Raw genomic sequence first — 20877 nt, forward strand, 5'->3', positions numbered from 1 at the left:
CACATTTCCTGCACTAAATACAGAAGCCTTTATTGATGTTGAATGTTCAACCACGTTTAGAATGACTTCCACTTTGAGCTGCGCCACACAAAGATTTGATTCAAGTTTAAGGTCACAGATAAAGGGAGACTCTTTCTCCATCTTCAAGAATTACCCATGCCTCTCTTCTACCACATTTATTTGGTGCACAAGCTATTCTTGTATACCACTGGCCACCAAGGTGAAGACTCAGTGAAGGGTGTTCTCTCTCTTGGTCACTTTGGGGAAGATTCTTTTCACCATATTCTCCCATGGATATAAATAACATTTGCATGCATGTGTTAGGGAAATTAAATAATTAGCCTTGTTTGGCCTTCAGAGACAGAGCAGAGCAGGCCTCTGACCTTGCTTCTAACCTGCCTAGACACTTCGCGGACTGTGAGTGACTGCCTCCTGTGAGCGCAAGTCTTCTAGCACTACAGATGAGATGTTGTTGTTATTCAGTTGCTGAGTTGTGTATAGCCCTTTGCAATCACATAGACTGAAGCACACCAGGCTTCCCTGTCCTTCACCATCTCCCAGAGCTTGCGCAAACTCTTGTCCGTTGGTTGGAGAGTGTACTGTGCTGGATGAGAGGCTACGTCCTCCTCTCTGCCTACTTTAGGGTACATGAATCCAACTTAAAATTGTCTGAAGACAAGTTAAAATTGGAAAAAGAATTATGCAATTTGTAAGGACCATTGTCCATGTTACAATGGCAAAATTATATTTCAGGTGATCAAGTCTTCATTTTTTGAAGTCTACTCTCCCTTGAGCTGGCCCACAGCCCTAACTCCCCTTTCTCTCTCCTTTCTTTGTCCAGTTGCCACCTTATCCCCCCATCTCTCCCTGTCTCTCTCTCCATCAGCTAATCCCTTTCTAACTTCCCCTATCTCTCTGGGGAGATGGGGAGCTTAGTTTCCCCCATTCCTTCCCCCACTCTAGCAAGTTTCTATCTGCCCCTATTATCACAGTCAATTTGAGCACTATTGGGTTTATATTTCAGCTGTAAAACTATGACTACAGAAAGGAAAAATTACTTTTTTTGACAGAGGATGGCCATGATATTCTTTAGACTCTGGAGAAAACTGGTTAAAATGATTCTTATTTCCTTTGAAACTACAAAATCAGTTCTTCTAGCATATGCAGTTTGAAACAGCTAGCTCATTAAAAAGGCCTGTCTAGAAAAAAAAACTTCAAGTTAAACTTTGCCTGGGCTTTCTAGATGGGGCTAAAGGGAGAGAATCTTTCTGCCAATGCAAGAGACACAAGAGATACAACAGATATGGGTTTAATCCCTGGGTTGGGAAGATCCCTTGGAGCAGGGCATGGTGGCCCACTCCAGTACTCTTGCCAGAGGATGCCATGGACCCTAGTGGGCTGTAGTCCTTGGGGTCACAAAGAGCTGGAGATAAATGAAGCAACTTAGCACAGCATGCAACCTTTGCCATGTCCTTGAAATACTTTTCCTGAGACCTCAGCCTTGGGCAAATTAGAATTGCAAGACAAGGGGGGAGATGGGGGTAGTGTCAAGAGACATTTTAAATCTCAAGTGGAAAGCTATTAGATCTCTGGCTGTCTCTCTGGATTTATCTATGTCTCCATGTGTGTCTTTGTCTTTGGATAATATTGCTGAGTTTAATTTGTAAATGAATTCTAATTCAGTTGGCTTAAAGAAAAGTAAGCTCTTAACAAACCAAACAGTTACAAGAGAAACTAGTCTAAATGAATTTCAGTTCACATGTATTGGGAAATATTCAATATTAAATATCAGGTATTAATGTTTGTTTGCTAATCTAATCATGTCTTGAGTTATCAGCAATGTGTAATACTTTTATTGTGCCTATATTTAGTTTAAGCTAAATTTGCCAACAAGGAAAGTAACTCAAGTAAAAAAACTTTTAAAACAGAAAAATATATAAATGAGACAAAAGCTTTTAGATAAACTCTATTAAGAATAACTATACTTAAACTATTATAGTCAGATCTCTGTAGATAGCAGTGGAAGGAAGTTCTTGGCAGATTCATAAGGCTTCCTGGAAGAGAAGAGATCTAACCAGTGTGTGTTTTCCAGAGGTATGAAGCAGAGGAGGGACATTAAAGGGTAAGGAAGGCCCTATCAAAAGAAACTGAACAGGAACACCAAAGGATGAAAACTTCTGAAGCCCAAAAAGATCAAGAACTTTCATGTTTTCTGAAATAATTTTGCAAAGTGTGTTAGGGGACCTCATTATGATCCAGGTAGCCTGGATTCTCTGCTCTAAACTACTTTATGACCTTCCAATGAAAATAGAACTGGTCATTTCAGTCTCTCAGATTTGTTATTTTTTTGTTATCTATAAAATGGGGGTAATGTTTGTCTTACTTATCTTATAACATTTGGTGAAGATCAAATAAAAGAATGAATGTGAAAATATTTTCAAAAGTATGAATGATCATACATCAAAAAAAAAAGAATTATACTTCTGTGTCTGTCTAAAAGAGTCTCTCCAGACCAAGGTAACTTGAATTTCTAGGGCTGTGCTAAACTAAGTGATGAAAATGTATTGAATAGCTAGGTCATTTCCAAATAAAATAAGATTTTGAAACATTAATCATTAAGCATTAACTCACTCTTACAGAGAAACTAAAGAGATTTTGGATTATTAATAATTATGCTTGGTGCCATCCTGAGATGTTCTCTATAACAAAGTAAATGTTTTTAGAAACTATCACTGGTATTTATGTTCACCAGTCTACAGAATGCTAATATGAAGGACAGTTTATGGTTACTTAAGGAAAGTAGCATGTGTGTTTTTAGTAAAAAAAAAGGTATAAAAACTGAAATTACATTTTATTAAGGAAAAAGAAAGTAGCCCTGACTTAAAGCTGGCTGTTTCTAATTGAACAAATTGTTTTGTTTTGTTTTAAAAAAAGAAGTCTATGAAAAGTGGATCCCAAGAAAAGAATTTTGTGTTTTCTTGAGATGTTGAACTGCCCTTGATAATGGACTTTAAATTTCTTTACCTCTAAAGTGATCAGTTCTATGTTTACCTGTGAAAGCTTCTGTTACTTTGGCTAAATGAATAACTGCTGTTTCACAGTGACCTTATATTATCCTGTCTGAATGAGTGTTATAAACCTTTTAGATATTTTTTGGTAGAACTTCCAAAAATTAAATTCTAATGAAGTTCTTTTGACCTCTAGCTGACTTTTGGGTGCTTCAAAAGGCCCATGAGACATCCCAAAGAGAGATATTAAACTGCATGTGTTCATTTGACATGTTAAATTACATGCAAAGTATTGTTGGAGGACTGATAAGTTTTCTTAGGTTGTACTGTATGATTGATATTGCTAATATAGGTATCGTAAAAATTAGGTGGAATTCTTGAAGATTTGATATGTCCTGATAAAATATTATAGTATAATATTATATATTATATTATATATAAAATACTATAGTCAATTATAGTTCTAGTTACCACGTTAAAGAGTTAGGTGTCACAGCAATGACCAGGTTGCTTTGTCAATTCCAATACAATCACATTTTAAACATGCCTTCTATGATTTCACTCTGATGCCTTTGGAAGAATACTGCTACTTCTTACAAATTTATGGAAAAGACGTTTTAACACTAACCAGATAAACAAATTTTGTTATTAACTGTAAGCTGATACACACAGGAATTCAGTTTTCTGTCTCTGTTAAGAGAACAAAGTTTTCTTAGAATGTGGCTTTTGATAACAGATTGTGAATTTCTTTGCTTTTACGTGATTTATATTTGTTTTAAAAATCTTTTGTTATTTTAGTAAAATAAATAAATATTATTTCACAATGATCTGTAAAGATTATGATATGTGTAGATAAAGCTCATCTGCTTCTACAAAATTAACCCCTCACTGTCAAACTATTGCTATCCTGATGTCCTTAAAACATGGACATGTTTGTCTACCGCTGAAGACTAGCTTGAAGGATTTTGAGCATAAACTTACTAACATGTGAAATGAGTGCAATTGTACAGTAGTTTGAACATTCTTCAGCATTACCCTTTTTGGGGATTGAAATAAAAACTGACCTTTTCCAGTCCTCTGAACAGTGCTAAGTTTTCCAAATTTGCTGATATATTGAGTGCATCATTTTAACAGCATCATCTTTTAGGATTTGAAATAACTCAGCTGAAATTCCATCACCTCCACTAATTTTGTTCCTAGTAATTTTTCCTAAAGATTCTTCACTCAAGGATGTATGGCTCTAAGTGAGTGTTCACAACAGTGTGGTTATCTTGGTCATTAAGACCTTTTTAATATAGTTCTTCTGTATATTTTTACCACCTCTTATTCCTCGATTCTGTTTTTATTACATCCCATTTCTGTCCTTGATCTTGCCCATCCTTGCATGAAATGTTCCCTTGATCTCTCCAATTTTCTTGAAGAGATCTCTAGTGTATCCCATTCTATTGTTTTTCTCTATTTCTTTGCATTGTTCTCTTTTTTATTAATTTAAATTTATTTATTTTAATTGGAGGCTAATTACTTTACAATATTGCATTGGTTTTGCCATACATCAACATGAATCCACCATGGGTGTACACGTGTTCCCCATCCTGAACCCCCCTCCCACCTCCCTTCCTGTACCATCCTGGGTCAACCCCGTGCACCAGCCCCAAGCATCCTTTATCCTGCATCAAACCTGGACTTGGTGATTCGTTTCTTATATGATATTATACATGTTTCAATGCCATTCTCCCTAATCATCCCACCCTCTCCCTCTCCCACAGAGTCCAAAAGACTGTTCTATACATCTGTGTCTCTTTTGTTCTCTCGCATATAGGGCTATTGTTACCATCTTTCTAAATTCCATATATATATGCATTGGTATACTGTATTGGTGTTTTTCTTTCTGGCTTACTTCACTCTGTAAAATCAGCTCCAGTTTCATCCACCTCATTAGAATTGATTCAAATGTATTCTTCTTAATGGCTGAGTAATACTCCATTGTGTCTATGTACCACAGCTTTCTTATCCATTCATCTGCTGATGGACATCTAGGTTGCTTCCATGTCCTGGCTATTATAAACATTGTTCTCTTAAGAAGAGCTTGTCTCTTCTTGTTTTTCTCTGGAATGCTGCATTTAGTTGGATGTATTTTTCCCTTTACAAATCTTCTACCTTTTAACAGAGGGATAAGAAGAGCTAACGTAGGGCCAAAAATGAAGGCAGGGGAGGGAAATTGCAGATAAGCTGGAGATCATGTACTTTGACTGTCACAGGGCCGTGTCCTTTCAAGTCTGGGGACTTGTGTCTAGATCTCTAAGGGTCAGTGCAGGCCTGGATTTGTGCTTGTGAATTCCTAAAAATCTGGAACTTTCTTACTCTGACCTGCATTAGGCTACACTGACTGACCCACCTCCACTCCAAGAGTACAGTGTGGCCAGTGGAAGTCTGGAGAGAGAGTGAATAGCATCCATTCTGTTTTGTTATTTTTAATTTTATTTTGAATTGGGGTAAAGTTGATTTGGGGCTTCCCTGATGGCTCAGATGGTAAAGAATCTGCTTGCAACTCAGGAGACCCAGGTTTGATCTCTGGGTCAGGAAGATCTCCTGGAGAAGGAAATGAGAATCCATTCCATTGCCAATCCAATCTGAGTATTCTTGTCTTGCCTGGAAAATTCCATGGACAGAGGAACCTAGCAGGCTACCGTCCATGGGGTCACAAATAGTCAGACGCTATTGAGTGATTAACAATGTGTGACTAACAATTGAGTGACTAACTCACACATAGCAGATTTACAAACAATGTTGTGACAGTTTCAGGTAAACAGTGAAGGAATTCAGCCATACATGTACATGTATTCATTCTCCCCCATACGTTTCTCCCACCTAGGCTGCCACCTTACATTGAGCAGAACTCCATGTGCTATACAGAAGTTCCTTGCTGGCTCTCCATTTTAAATACTGCAGTGTGTACATATCCATCCCAAACTCTCTAACTACCCCTTTCTCCTATCCTTCCCCAAGAGTAACTATTCTCTAAGTCTGTGAGTCTCTTTCTGTTTTGAAAGTAAGTTCATTTTTATCATTTCTTTTTAGATTCCACATATAAGGGATGTCATACCATATTTATCCTTCTCCATCTGACTTGTTTCACTTGGTAATTAATGTCCATTCTGGATGCAAAGATGAGATGTAATTTGAGTGGGAAGTGAAGGATCACCCATCTTGGCTGAGGCTAAGGAAAGGGATGAATGTTCCTTGGAAATTTTGCATTTTAATCTTCTCACACATTACAGCCTTCAGACTTTGAGAATTGTGCTTTACAGAAGGAAATGAGAAAATATCAGGCCTAGTACTGTGTTGTTGTCATCCAAGTGATACCAGGTTGTCTGCTTTGATCCATAGAAATGTCATGGGAGATGAAAGTCAAACCACATCCTATTGGTTGCCTGACACAAATCACGGAGGAACATAGGGATCTTCAGTGGCTTCAGGGGCCCTGGCCTGGCCTCCCCTTTGTGGGAAAGCTTCTTTACTGTCCAGAGCCGAGGACAGTAGGAACCAGTGAAGATTCTGATGGGTAGAGTGGCTGTGCATGTTGCGGGGTCATGTGTTAATGAGCCCTCAGTGTACTTTCTTCTCAGTTTTAGTTTGAACCAAAAATTGCTCTAAAAAAGAAAATCTACTTTTACAAATATAACTGTAACCCCTCCTGCTCTAAAATTTTATTATACTAAATATTTTCTAAAGTAGAAGAAAAACTAATGCTCATTGATTGTCAAAATTAGTTTCTAAGTCCTATGTTTTTGAGATGCCTAACCAAGTTAAATATTTTGAAAAGTCCACATTAAAATAAAACTAAAATTTTAAAAATTAATTAAAACCCCAAACAAAACAGTTATATCCTTTATAATTTTTTGAAGAGCATTTATATCTTAGGTATTTAAATGAATATTATTTAGCCACACAATTATTTAGTAAACTAGCATTTACAGAAAAGTGACTTCCCAGGTGACTCAGTTTTATGAAGAACCAGTGTATGATGCAGGAGACACAGGAGACTGGGGTTTGATCCCTCGGTCTGGACAATCCCCTGGAGGAGGAAATGGCAACCCACTCCTATATTCTTGCCTTATGGAGGGACCAAAGCAATCACAAGGACTGCTCATGTCCAAGGTCATGGCCTGAGTCAGTAGTGAGGGTCCTTCTGGGGTCTGCACTCGAGTGGCTCACTGTAAACAACATGTTCCTCTCAGTGTGTATAAACTCACTGAACAGCCCCAGAAGTAAGAAAGAAGGTCAGAGATGGCCCATATAGAATAAAGAACTGGTGGGAGTGTTAAGGTTTTAGATCATAGACAACTCAGTGGCTTTAAAAAAAATTAGTGTTTGGAAATTCCCGTGATATGAATTGAAAAATTAAGACAATACTTCATGCAGAGCAGCAGCAGTAGCCTTACAATGAGGGTCTCTTTATTTCTGACAATTTCTTTATAATCATCTACCCAGGGATAGCTTCAACATGTTAGTCTCAACCTCAAGTCCACCTAAAGAAATTCAGGTTCCTATTTCTGACTCTACAGGACACATGTCCACAAATATTCCATTACCATAGAGACTACATTTCCCCCTGAAATCTTGCTGCCTGCAAGATCACATTTTCTTTTCACATTCACATTGAGAAGATGTCTGACATCAAGGGTCTGTTTTCCCTTCACAATGTACTTTGTCCTAGATTTCAGTTCCCAAGTACTCAGAAGAAAGCTTTTCATCGATGCACCCAACTAGGTAAGGGTGTTATTGCTGTATATGATGGGCTCAGGATGACAGAATGTGTTATCTCCACAGTGTGGACAAGGGGTGAAGCAAATCCAGATGGTCCTGGGACGTCCCAAGTCCTTCAGAATTTCCAGCAGTTCAGTCCGACACTGGGCAAGTCTACTTGTTTGGATGATCCCCTGAGAGCTGAAACTCTCCTGAGGGACAGTGTACAGCTCTCCACTTAAACTGGGCAGTCCGGAAGTGTGTCGCAGCATCTTCTCCATTGTGGCCATGGAGAGGAAGTTTCCACACAGACTAAAGGATGTGAGCTGGATGCAGAGGCTCAGGGCTGGCAGAAGGAATTCCAGGTGGAAGTCCCTGATCCCACATTGCTCTAGGTACAGCTCCTGGAGGGTGGCTGAAACTTTCTCCAGCAGAGCTGGGAGGAGCTCAGGACTAGAGTAGGTCATCGTGACACCACTCAGATTCAGGACCTTTAGTTGACTAACTTTCGGGCTCTGGGACAGATGGGTCAGGTCTGAATCTGTAAGGAGGCAGCGAGTTATCATAAGGGTGTCCAAGGGGGTCTTCAGGCACCTGGGGAGAAAGAGAAGAATTAGGTCTTAGAGGTGGAATTTGACTGCAAGTTGAGAGACAAGTGATCTGCCCAAGCCCAAGTTTGGTCAAATCATCCAATAAGGATTAATACCCAGAATGACCAATCTCATTGAAGTCAGTCATTTCACCTTCTCTTTGTGACTGGGTCAAGTACATAGAATCTTTTTTTTTTCCTTATTAGCAGATATTTTTATTCATGAAAAAGATCAAGCTATTAATTTTTTATAGGTTGACATTTTAAGGAATTTTATTTTTTTTAGTTTATTTTAATTGGAGGCTACTTTACAATATTGTGGTGGTTTTTGCCATACATTCACAGGAATCAGCCATAGGTGTACATGTGTTCCCATCCTGACCCTCCCTCCCACCTCCCTCCCCATCCCATCCCTTAAAGTACATAGAATCTTAAAAGCTCTCCTCATTACTCAAGCAGAGTAAAACTTACTTTGCTTCCTTATGAGGATGAATGAAGACAATGGAATGCACTAGGACAAGCTCAGGGGAAAGCCTGACATCTTACTTCAATCAAGAGTGGACATCACCAAATGTTAATAGTAAGAGATATATTTAAAATTCTTCCTAGGCCGGCTTCCTTCCCATCACACTTTGGCCCTGGGCACCCATCTCAGGCAGGTGAGGCAACTGGGTGACATATGTAGAGGACCAACCTGGGCAAGATCCCATGACATCCACTGAGGTTGACAGTCTGCAGGGGCTCACTTACATCCCTGCTTTATCTGCAAACTATCCACCAAATTTTATGATCCCTTTGACCCCTGTTCTATTGCTATCAATTTCAGGATCATGTATTTTCCATATATTAATTGCATTATCTGGATCCACAAACAAGCTTTTACAGATAGGGTATTTGATTTCAAGCCCCCCGCCCGCTGTAATATCAGTTTTATTTTTTATTTTAATATAAATTTGTTTATTTTAATTGGAGGCTAATTACTTTACAATATTGTATTGGTTTTGCCATACATCAACATGAATCTGCCACAGGTGGGTGTACATGTGTTCCCCATCCTGAACCCCCCTCCCATCTCCCTCCCCATCCCATCCCTCTGGGTCATCCCAGTGCACCAGCCCCGAGCATCCTGTATCATGCATCGAACCAGGACTGGCAATTCATTTCACATATGATATTATACATGTATCAATGCCATTCGCCCAAATCATCCCACCCTCTCCCTCTCCCACAGAGTCCAAAAGACGGTTCTATACATCTGTGTCTCTCTTGCTGTCTTGCATACAGGGTTATCATTACCATCTTTCTAAATTCCATATATATATGTTCAGTTCAGTTCAGTTGCTCAGTCGTGTATGACTCTTTGCGACCCCATGAATCGCAGCACGCCAGGCCTCCCTGTCCATCACCAACTCCTGGAGTTGACTCAGAATCGCGTCCATCTAGTCAGTGATGCTATCCAACCATCTCATCCTCTTTTGTCCCCTTCTCCTCCTGCCCCCAGTCCCTCCCAGCATCAGAGTCTTTTCCAATGAGTCAACTCTTTGCATGAGTTGGCCAAACTACTAGAGTTTCAGCTTTAGCATCATTCTTTCCAAAGAACACCCAGGGCTGATCTCCTTTAGAATGGACTGGTTGGATCTCCTTGCAGTCCAAGGGACTCTCAAGAGTCTTCTCCAACACCACAGTCCAAAATCATCAATTCTTCAGCGCACAGGTTCTTCACAGTCCAGCTCTCACATCCATACATGACCATTGGAAAAACAATAGCCTTGACTAGATAGACCTTTGTTGGCAAAGTAATGTCTTTGCTTTTCAACATACTATCTAGGTTGGTCATAACTTTTCTTCCAAGGAGTAAGTGTCTTTTAATTTCATGTCTTAGTATACTGTATTGGTGTTTTTCTTTCTAACTTACTTCACCCTGTATAATAGGCTCCAGTTTCATCCACCTCATTAGAACTGATTCAAATGTATTCTTTTTAATGGCTGATTAACACTCCATCGTGTATATGTACCAGAGCTTTCTTATCCATTCATCTGCTGATGGACATCTAGGTTGCTTCCATGTACTGGCTATTATAAACAGTGCTGTGATGAACATTGGGATACACGTGTCTCTTTCAATTCTGGTTTCCACTGTGTGTGTGCCCAGCAGTGGGATTGCTGGCTCGTATGAACTTCCAGATGTTCAAGCTGGTTTTAGAAAAGGCAGAGGAACCAGAGATCAAATTGCCAACATCCGCTGGATCATGGAAAAAGCAAGAGAGTTCCAGAAAAACATCTATTTCTGCTTTATTGACTATGCCAAAGCCTTTGACTGTGTGGATCACAATAAACTGTGGAAAATTCTGAAAGAGATGGGAATACCGGACCACCTGACCTGCCTCTTGAGAAACTTATATGCAGGTCAGGAAGCAACAGTTAGAACTGGACATGGAACAACAGACTGGTTCCAAATAGGAAAAGGAGTACGTCAAAGCTATATATTGTCACCCTGCTTATTTAACTTATTTGCAGAGTACATCATGAGAAACGCTGGGCTGGAAGAAGAACAAGATGGAATCAAGATTGCCAGGAGAAACATCAATAGCCTCAGATATACAGATGACACCACCCTTATGGCAGGAAGTGAAGAGGAACTAAAAAGACTCTTGATGAAAGTGAAAGAGGAGAGTGAAACAGTTGGCTTCAAGCTCAACATTCAGAAAACGAAGATCATGGCATCCGGTTCCATCACTTCATGGGAAATAGATGGGGAAACAGTGGAAACAGTGTCAGACTTTATTTTGGGGGCTCCAAATTCACTGCAGATGGTGATTGCAGCCATGAAATTAAAAGATGCTTACTCCTTGGAAGGAAAGATATGACCAACCTAGACAGCATGTTGAAAAGCAGAGACGTTACTTTGCCAACGAAGGTCCGTCTAGTCAAGGCTATGGTTTTTTCAGTAGTCATGTATGGATGTGAGTGTTGGACTGTGAAGAAAGATGAGTGCTGAAGAATTGATGCTTTTGAACTGTGGTGTTGGGGAGTCCCTTGGACTGCAAGGAGATCCAGCCAGTCCATTCTAAAGGAGATCAGCCCTGGGTGTTCTTTGGAAGGAATGATGCTAAAGCTGAAAACTCTAATACTTTGGCCACCTTGGGAGAAGAGTTGACTCATTGGAAAAGACTCTGATGCTGGGAGGGATTGGGGGCAGGAGGAGAAGGGGACAACAGGGGATGAGATGGCTGGATGGCATCACTGGCTTGATGGATGCAAGTCTGAGTGAACTCTGGGAGTTGGTGATGGACAGGGAGGCCTGGCATGCTGCGATTCATGGGGTCGCAAAGAGTTGTACAGGACTGAGTGACTGAACTGAACTGAACTGATGGCAGTTCTATTTCAGGTTTTTTAAGGAATCTCCGCACTGTTCTCCATAGTGGCTGTGCTTGTTTGCATTCCCACCAATAGTGTAAGAGGGTTCCCTTTTCTCCACACCTTCTCCAGCATCTATTGCTTGTAGACTTTGGATAGCAGCCATTCTGACTGGTGTGAAATGGTACCTCATTGTGGTTTTGATTTGCATTTCTCTGATAATGAATGATGTTGAGCATCTTTTCATGTGTTTGTTAGCCATCTGTATGTCTTCTTTGGAGAAATGTCTGTTTACTTCTTTGGCCCAGTTTTTGACTGGGCCGTTTATATTTCTGGAATTGAGCTGCAGGAGTTGCTTGTATATTTTTGAGATTAATTCTTTGTCAGTTGCTTCATTTGATATTATTTTCTCCCATTCTGAAGGCTGTCTTTTCACCTTGCTTATAGTTTCCTTTGTTGTGCAGAAGCTTTTAAGTTTAATTAGATCCCATTTGTTTATTTTTGCTTTTATTTCCAATATTCTGGGAGGTGGGTCATAGAGGATCCTGCTGTGATTTATGTTGGAGAGTGTTTTGCCTATGTTCTCCTCTAGGAGTTTTATCATTTCTGGTCTTACGTTTAGATCTTTAATCCATTTTGAGTTTATTTTTGTGTATGGTGTTAGAAAGTGTTCTAGTTTCATTCTTTTACAAGTGGTTGACCAGTTTTCCCAGCATCGCATGTTAAAGAGATTTTCTTTTCTCCATTGTATATTCTTGCCTCCTTTGTCAAAGATAACGTGTCCATAAGGTGCGTCGATTGATCTCTGGGCTTTCTATTTTGTCCCATTGATCTATATGTCTGTCTTTGTGCCAGTACCATACTGTCTTGATGACTGTGGCTTTGTAGTAGAGCCTGAAGTCAGGCAGATTGATTCCTCCAGTTCCATTCTTCTTTCTCAAGATTGCTTTGGCTAATCGTGGTTTTTGTATTTCCATACAAATTGTGAAATTATTGTTCTAGCTCTGTGAAAATACCGTTGCTAGCTTGATAAGGATTGCATTTAATCTATAGATTGCTTTGGGTAGCATACTCATTTTCACTATGTTGATTCTTCCAATCCCTGAACACGGTATATTTCTCCATCTATTAGTGTCCTCTTTGATTTCTTTCACCAGTGTTTTATAGTTTTCTATAAATAGGTCTTTTGTTTCTTTAAGTAGATATATTCCTAAGTATTTTATTCTTTTCATTGCAATGGTGAATGGGATTATTTCCTTAATTTCTCTTTCTATTTTCTCATTTTAGTGTATAGGAATGCAAGGGATTTCTGTGTGTTGATAGGGTATTTAAAATAGGCTTATAGTGGTCACAGAACTGGAGGGCACACAGCTTCGGTTTATAAATGCTGAGGCCTGGTTGAGTTGTCCATCTTTGATGCCACATTCCCTTACCTATTTTCCTAAGTCATCTAGGAAAGATAACACTAACTAAAAAGGAAATCAAATACCCACTCCACTATATTCTAACCGCTAGTCTATAGCTTCCTAACAGGATGTCCCTTTCCAGGACTTCTGTCCCAGTTTGGACCCCTACCTTGATTTGAATGATTGTGTAATACCACAGTTCAGGATAGAACAGCAAAGAGGATAGTGCATTGATATCCTAGTGTTGTTTACTGTTACTTGGCCAGCCATGCACACTCACCTGAGCATCTTTTCCAGGCAGCCTTCAAGGTAGAAGGGGGATTCCAGATGAAGATCCCGGAGGTGGTGCAGCCTCAGGAACTGAGATGTAATTTTCACAACGTGCTGCTTGACCTGCTCCTTGGGAGATGGCAGGTGGATGTGGGAGATGAAGAGTCTCTGCACTTTGTTTATCTGGCCCAGGAGAGGAGCAAACATGGCCAGGGTGGGCAAATACCAGGTGCAGTTCACATGTACCTCCTGAATACAGTCCAGTCGCACCATGCTCAGGACCTTCATAATATTTTCCATGGGAAATGAAAGGACGTTTAGTTTCTTACAGCACAGGTGTATGGAAGCTTTTCTCTCCTCCACCCACTTTAGGAGGTAGGTGAGGAATCCATCCATGCTCCTTTCCTTGAGATGAAGTTCTATGAACACCTCGAAAGGAGCCAAGGGCTTCTCGGCCCTCAAACTGTCCACAGCCCCTAGTACCATTGATGAGCTTGAAGACACATGGATCTTGGATCCAGACCACATTCTCCAGAAGTCCTGGCCAGAATTCCTTAAATCCAGCACCTGCAATTTGCACCTCCTGTGGGGAAACAGCAGATTGGCAAGGATGGTTTAAGATCCACACAAAATTTAGGCAACACTCTGACTTCCCACCTGATCTCTTACTTCATATTCCTGACATCACCTGTTGCCTTGCCCTCTTCTTCTGTCTCTGCCTCACCTTCCTTCATCTCCTTTTCCCCTTTCATTTCTCCTAGCTTTATACTTCTAGTGCCCTTATGCATCCCTGGGAGGAGGCTGGGACATACTTTCAGATTCCCTTGCATTTTGGACACTGATGCACTGCTGAAAGACATGTGCTTAGTCCTTTCAGTCATGTCTAACTCTTTTGTGACCCCGTGGGTTGTAACCCAGGTAGTCCTTTATTCATGGAGTTTTCCAAGCAAGAATACTGAAGCGGGTTGCTGTGCCCTCCACCAGGGATCTTCCTGACACAGGGATTGAACCCATGTCTCCTATGTCTCCTGCATTGGCAAGCAAGTTCTTAACCACTAGTGCTACCTGGTATTTCTCAAAGTGAGCTCAGCAATGGCCAAATCTCTGTATTTCTTCATTGGCATCATCAGAGGCCACTGGCCCATTGATTTGCTATCTACTCTCCTGACTTCCCTGATAACTCAGTTGGTAAAGAGTCTACCTGAAATGTAGGAGACCCCAGTTCTATTCCTGGGTCGGGAAGATCCACTGGTGAAGAGACAGGCTACCCACTCCAGTATTCTTGGACTTCCTTTGTGGATCAGCTGGTAAAGAATTTGCCTGCAGTGCGGGAGACCTGGGTTTGATCCCTAGGTTGGGTAGGTCCCCTGGAGAAGGAAAAGGCTACCCACTCCAGTATTCTGGCCTGGAGAATTCCAAGGACTACAGTCCACGGGGTTGCACAGAGTCAGACATGAGTGAAAGTCACTCAGTCATGCGACTTTCACCCACTTCACTTTTGACTTTGGCTGTCTCTTCAGGACTGCCTATATCCTACCAGGTTACCTGCATCAGACTCACTTGGGCTGATCCTTCTGTGCAAGCGGGACATCAAGGCCATCCAGCACTGCTTGTAAGGTTCCCAGATGAGGTGTCTGCATCAGGCCCCCCAGAGGCAAGCGGACAAAGGGCCAAGCTTGCACCAAGGCCTTTAAGGTCTTTCTGTGTCTTCCACAGAATGCTTCCATGAAGAGTTGGGGGAAGAGCTCGATGGGCAGATACTCCAGAGCAGAAATGGCCAAGGCCTCATTGGTTAGTAGGCTCTTTCCTGCCAGGTTCAGGAGTCTCAGGGGGTTCTGGACACTCATCCTGAATCTGCTCCTAAAGGAATCCTGTGAGAACTTGCAGGGAACAAGGCATCTTTCTCAGGTAAGCATGAACACCCCTTCATCTGTCTCCCCACCCTTCAGAGGAACTTACAGTCAATGTCACTGCTCTGGCAGTGATGGAAGAGCCTCAGTTTTTGTACAATTTCACTCTGGGCTCAGTGGGCAGAAAACCATAGTTCTGCCCCTACAGGCACCAGAACAAGCATCTCAGAAGGACCAAAGAGGAAGAAACACAACCCACTAATCCATCCATTTCCATCCACTACTTTGCTCATGGGAAACTTGCACCATGAGCTGAATGTTAAGCTCCATCTTTTTATGGGGAAGAATCATCAAAATCATCACTTATAGCCTAAAACTATGGGAATAATAGCTTCATGAAGCCCAACACAGCCTTTACCCTCAGTTCCCACAGTTAACATGCTGTGATGAAACAGATACTCCTTATATGAATGCTACTTGTACAAACTATTTTCAATGTTGAGAAATAAAATTTCAAAAGTTTAGATGTTTTCTTTGAAAAATAAAATCTTGTTGATTAAGATATTTTTAAATGACATAAACCAAAGCACAAATTCAGATGTTTGGGATTAAGGCAAAATTACACTTAGAGGCAAAAGCCTTACACTTACACATCTGGAAAGAAAGAAAAAGGAAAATCTCCTTGACATCCATAGCCACACACCACCAGTGGAAACCTGCTGACCATAGGCAAGATGAGGGTGTCCTTTGCTGAGGTCTGTAACTTACCAGCTCTGCTGTGGTTGGCAGTGTGCTCAGATAGATCCCAGGCAGTGACTCCAGAGAAAGAAACTTCTGCACCTCTTCTTTGATGCCTCAAGTTTTTATAAGCCTTTCTGATCACAGCATTTCCGTGTCCAACTGTTACCATCCAATCAGAAAGTGATGCCTGATTAGATTTTGGTCTGTCCTCCAGGAAAATCCTGATCAGATCTTCACATATAATCAGATGAGTTGATTTAATCAGATATTCATTCAGGAGGGAATATGGGGGGGGGGGGCGCGGGATCAAAGACAATCATAGATTCACTCCTGGAACATTGATTTTCACTGGTAGGTCACTTCTGGGGGCTTCCCAGGTGTCTGAGTGGCAAAGAATCTGTCTGCCAAGCAGGAGACTCAGGTTCCGCCTGGATTGGGAAGATCCCTGGGAAAGGAAATGGCAACTCACTCTAGTATTCTTGCCTGGGAAATCCCATGGACAGAGGAGCCTGGTGGGCTATAGCCCATGAGGTCGCAAAAGAGTTGGACACAACCTAGCACTAAACTATAAGAATAAATGGGTTCTGTTATAGCCATGGGTGTGAGACAGGAAAGCCATTATTTGCTCCTGCTATTGGAAAGCTAAAATGAAGTTTGAAAGCATCATTGTATTGTTTGGGAATGCTTTGACAGATTGATATAAACAAAATGTCCTACTATTAGAGCAGCTTCAAAAACATGGGTAGTGTCATTCCCAAAGGAAACAACATAAACTCCTCTCTGTGTCAAGTTGTCACTTTGGCTTTACATCAGAAATAACAGATCATAAGCTCATTAAAAGGAGCAAGGGAAATGCAGTTGGGCATGTGCTTGGTTCTCTGGGCTTAAGCCATGGCTTCTCTGAAAGAGCTGGCTCTAAATCACAATAAAGAGTAAGGGTAGGGACTGGGTAGTGAGGCAGGGGTCTGGGTGGGGAGGAGGTGCATTCCTAAAGGGTCCCTGTGAATGACACAGTGTAAAATATTGTTTATCTGTGTTTTTGTTGTTGTTGTTGTTGGTTTTCCTCTTGGAAAACAAGAAGAATAAAATATTTTTGGTGGGGTCTAGCAATTAAAACCTTTTTATGAATCACTGCCTTATCGTGGCAAAAAGGCTTGCATAACTCAGTGAAACTATAAGCCACGCCGTGCAGGGCCAGCCAAGACAGATAGGTCACAGTGGAGAATTCTGACTAAACATGATCCACTGGAGGAGGGAATGGCAAACCACCCCAGCATACTTGCCATGAGAACCTCATGAACTGTATAAAAAGGCAAAAATATATGACACTGAAACATGAGCCTCCTAAGTCAGAGGTGTCCAATATGCTACTGGGAAAGAGCAGAGGACAACTACTAATAGCTTCAGAAAGAATGAAGCATCTGGGCCAAAGTGGAAACGATGCTCAGCTATGGATATTTGGTGAAAAAAAGTAAAATTTGATGCTCTAAAGAACAGTATTGCATAGGAACCTGGAATGTTAAGTCCATGAATCAAGGTCAAGATGGAGATGACTATCTTAGGAATCAGTGAGCTAAAATGGATGGGACTGGGTGAATTTAATTTAATTCAGATGACCATTATATCTACTACTGTGGGCAAGAATCCCATAGAAGAAATGGAGTAGCCCTCACAATCAACGAGAGTCCAAAATGCAGTACTTGGGTGCAACCTCAAAAACAACAGTGTTCTTGATTCATTTCCAAGGCAAATCATTTGACATCACAGTAATCCAAGTCTATGCCCCAACCACTGGTGCCAAAGAAGGTGAAGTTGTCCAGTTCTATGAAGACCTACAAGACCTTCTAGAACTAATAACAAGAAAAGATGTCCTTTCCATCCTAAGGGATTGGAATGCAAAAATAGGAAGTCAAGGGATGCCTGGAGTAAAAGGCAAGTTTGGCCTTGGAGTACAAAATGAGGCAAGACAAAGGTTAATAGAATTCTGCCCAGAGAATCCACCAGTCATACCGAACCCCCTTTTTCAACAACACAAGAGAAAACTTTACACATGGACATCACCAAGTGATCAATACCAAATTCAGATTGATTACATTCTTTGTAGCCAAAGATGGAGAAGCTGAAATCAGTCAGCAAAAAATAAGACCCAGAAATGACTGTGGCTCAGATCATCAGCTCCCTATTGCAAAATTCAGGCTTAAAATAAAGAAAGTGGGGAAAACTATTGACTTGAATCAAATTCACTATGAATATAGAGTGGAGATGACGTATAGATTCAAAGGATTAGATCTAGTGAACAGAATGCCTGAAGAACTATGGACAGAGGTTCTTGAAGAACACTGAACAGGAAGCAGTGGTGGAAACCATCCCAAAGAAAAAGAACTGCAAGAGGCAGGCTGGTTGTCTGAGGAGACTTTATAAATAGCTGAAGAAAGAAAAGAAGCAAAAAGTAAGGGAGAAAGGGAAAGGTACACCCAACTAAATGCTGAGTTCCAGAGAATACCAAGGAAAGGCAAGAAAGCCTTCTTCAATGACCGATACAAAGAAAGGGAGGAAAACAACAGAAGGGGAAAGACTAGAGATCTCTTCAAGAAAGTTGGAAATATCAAAGGAACATTTCATCCAAAGATCATCACAATAAAGGACAGAAATGATAAAGACATAATAGAAACAGAAGAGATCAAGAAGAGATGGCAAGAATACAAAGAAGAACTGAACAAGAAAGATCTTAATGACCCAGAAAATAACAATGGTGTGGTCACTCACTCAGAACCAGACCTTGTGTAGTAAAGTTAAGTGAGACTTAGGAAGCATTCCTGCCAATAAAGCTAGTGGAGGTGATGTAATTCAAGCAGAGTGATTTTAAAGCTTAAAAAATTATGCTATTAAAGTGTTGTACTTAATATGCCAGTAAATTTGGAAAACCAGCAGGGATCACAGGACTGAAAAAGGTCAATCTTCATCCCAATTCCCAAGAAGGGCAGTACTAAAGAATGTTCAAACTATCAGACAATTGCACTCATCTCCCATGCTAGTAAGGTTATGCTCAAAGTCTTCCAAGCTAGGTTTCAGCATTATCTGAACTGAGAACTTCCAGATGTTCAAGCTGGTTTTAGAAAAGGCAGAGGAACCAAAGATCAAATTTCCAGCATTCCCTGGATCATGGAGAAAGCAAGGGAATTTCAGGAAAAAAAAAAATCTACCACTATTTCATTGACTATGCTAAAGCCTTTGACTCTGTAGATCACAACAAACTGTGGAAAACTCTTAAAGAGATGGAAATACCAGACCACCTTACCTGTCTCCTGAGAAACATGTATGCAGGTCAAGAAGCAACAGTTTGAATCTTATATGGAACAACTGACTGGTTAAAATTGAGAAAAGAGTACCACAAGGCTGTTTATTGTCACCCTGCTTATTTAACTTATATGCAGACACATGACTTGAAATGTCAGGCTGGGTGAGTTACAAGCTGAAATCAAGGTAACTGGAAGAAATATCAACCACCTCAAATATGCAGATGATACCACTCTAACAGCAGAACATGAAGACGGACTAAAAAGCCTCTTGATGAGGGTGAAAGAGGCGAGTGAAAAAGTCAGCTTAAAACTCAATATTAAAAAAACTAAGATCATGGCATTCAGTCCCATCACTTCATGGCAAGTAGAAGGGGGATTTAAAAGGTGGAAGCAGTGACAAATTTCCTCTTCTTGGGTTCTAAAAATCACTGCAGATGGTGACTGTAGCCATGAAATTAGAAGACGATTGCTTCTTGGCAGAAAAGCTATGACAAACCTAGACAGTGTATTAAAAAGCAAAGACTTCCCTCACTTTTCTGACAAAGGTCCGTATAGTCAAGGCTCTGGTCTTTCGAGTAGTCATGTACAGATGTGACAGCTGGACCATAAAGAAAGCAAAGTGATGAAGAATTGATGCTTTCAAACTGTGGTGCTGGAGAAAATTCTTGAGAGTCTCTTTGACAGCAAAGAGATCAAACCAGTCAATCTTAAAAAAATCAACCCTGGATACTCATTGGAAGGACTGATGCTGAAGCTGAAGCTTCAATACTTAGGCCACCTAATACAAAAAACTGACTCATTGGAAAAGACCCTGACGCTGGGAAAGATTGAAGGCAGAAGGAGAAGAAGGAAACAGCAGATGAGATGGTGGGATGGCATCACAGATTCAATGGACATGAGTCTGACAAAACTCCGGGCAATGGTGAGGGACAAGGAAGCCTGGCATGCTGTAGTCCATGGGGCTGCAAAGAGTCAGATATGACTAGTGACTGAAGACCACAAAAAATAAATTAAAAAGCAAACAGGATCATCTTTGAGGGTGTCTCCTTCCAGAAAGATGGGATCAACACAGTAAATTGGCATGAAAGAATGTGAACGGAAGGAGAGCTGGGAAGCCATACATTTCTAAGACTGAGAGGCACTGGTGGTGGGCACTGTGGGTTCTTTGGGAACTTGGACCCAGTGGAGAAAGTGAACATAGATAACTTGCACCTAACCCTGCCCTCATCATGGTTGCTGCTACCAGTATACATTTTTTTAGGTTCTTCCCAGGTGTCACAAGTGGTAAAGAACCCACCTGCCAGTGCAGGAGACGAAAGAGACTCGGGTTCGATCCCTGGGATGGGAAAATCCTCTGGAGGAAGGAATGACAATCCACTCCAGTATTGTTGCCTGGAAAACCCCATGGACAGGGGAGCCTGGCAGGCTACAGAGTCACAAAGGGTCAGACATGACTGATGGGATTTAGCACACAGGTCAGCACACACAGTAGATACTCCCAGATGGCAGTTTGCCCAGCCTTTTTCCTGGGTGCTTGGCAGTGAAACCATAATCCTATTGGCCCCTTTCCAATATGTTTTGATAATTCTATTTCCTCAAAATCAGAAAAGT

The 20877-nt window shown here is 41.0% G+C and overlaps 1 protein-coding gene across 1 annotated transcript; it reads right to left on the reverse strand.

Moving 5' to 3' along the window:
* Nucleotides 1-7774: 7774 nt before the first annotated feature.
* LOC128061282 (melanoma antigen preferentially expressed in tumors-like) lies at nucleotides 7775-15223 on the reverse strand. The gene is made up of 3 exons (XM_052653571.1): nucleotides 14937-15223; nucleotides 13387-13959; nucleotides 7775-8348 (listed from the first exon to the last, which is right to left on the reverse strand). The coding sequence occupies exons 1-3, from the start codon at nucleotides 15221-15223 to the stop codon at nucleotides 7775-7777; spliced, it is 1434 nt and encodes a 477-aa protein (XP_052509531.1).
* Nucleotides 15224-20877: the final 5654 nt, after the last annotated feature.

This window comes from Budorcas taxicolor, chromosome 16 (genome assembly GCF_023091745.1).
Source record: "Budorcas taxicolor isolate Tak-1 chromosome 16, Takin1.1, whole genome shotgun sequence".
Classification (NCBI taxonomy): Eukaryota; Metazoa; Chordata; class Mammalia; order Artiodactyla; family Bovidae; genus Budorcas; species Budorcas taxicolor.

What these genes read in the sequence shown, in the direction of transcription:
- LOC128061282 (XM_052653571.1), bottom strand. Translation starts at nt 15,223, where the DNA reads ATGAGTGTCCAGAACCCCCTGAGACTCCTGAACCTGGCAGGAAAGAGC. An exon ending in GCACAGAAGGATCAGCCCAA is followed by an intron (nt 13,960 to 14,936) that starts GTGAGTCTGATG and finishes GTTTCCCCACAG; the next exon opens with GAGGTGCAAATTGCAGGTGC. An exon ending in TGCCTGGAAAAGATGCTCAG is followed by an intron (nt 8,349 to 13,386) that starts GTGAGTGTGCAT and finishes CTTTCTCCCCAG; the next exon opens with GTGCCTGAAGACCCCCTTGG.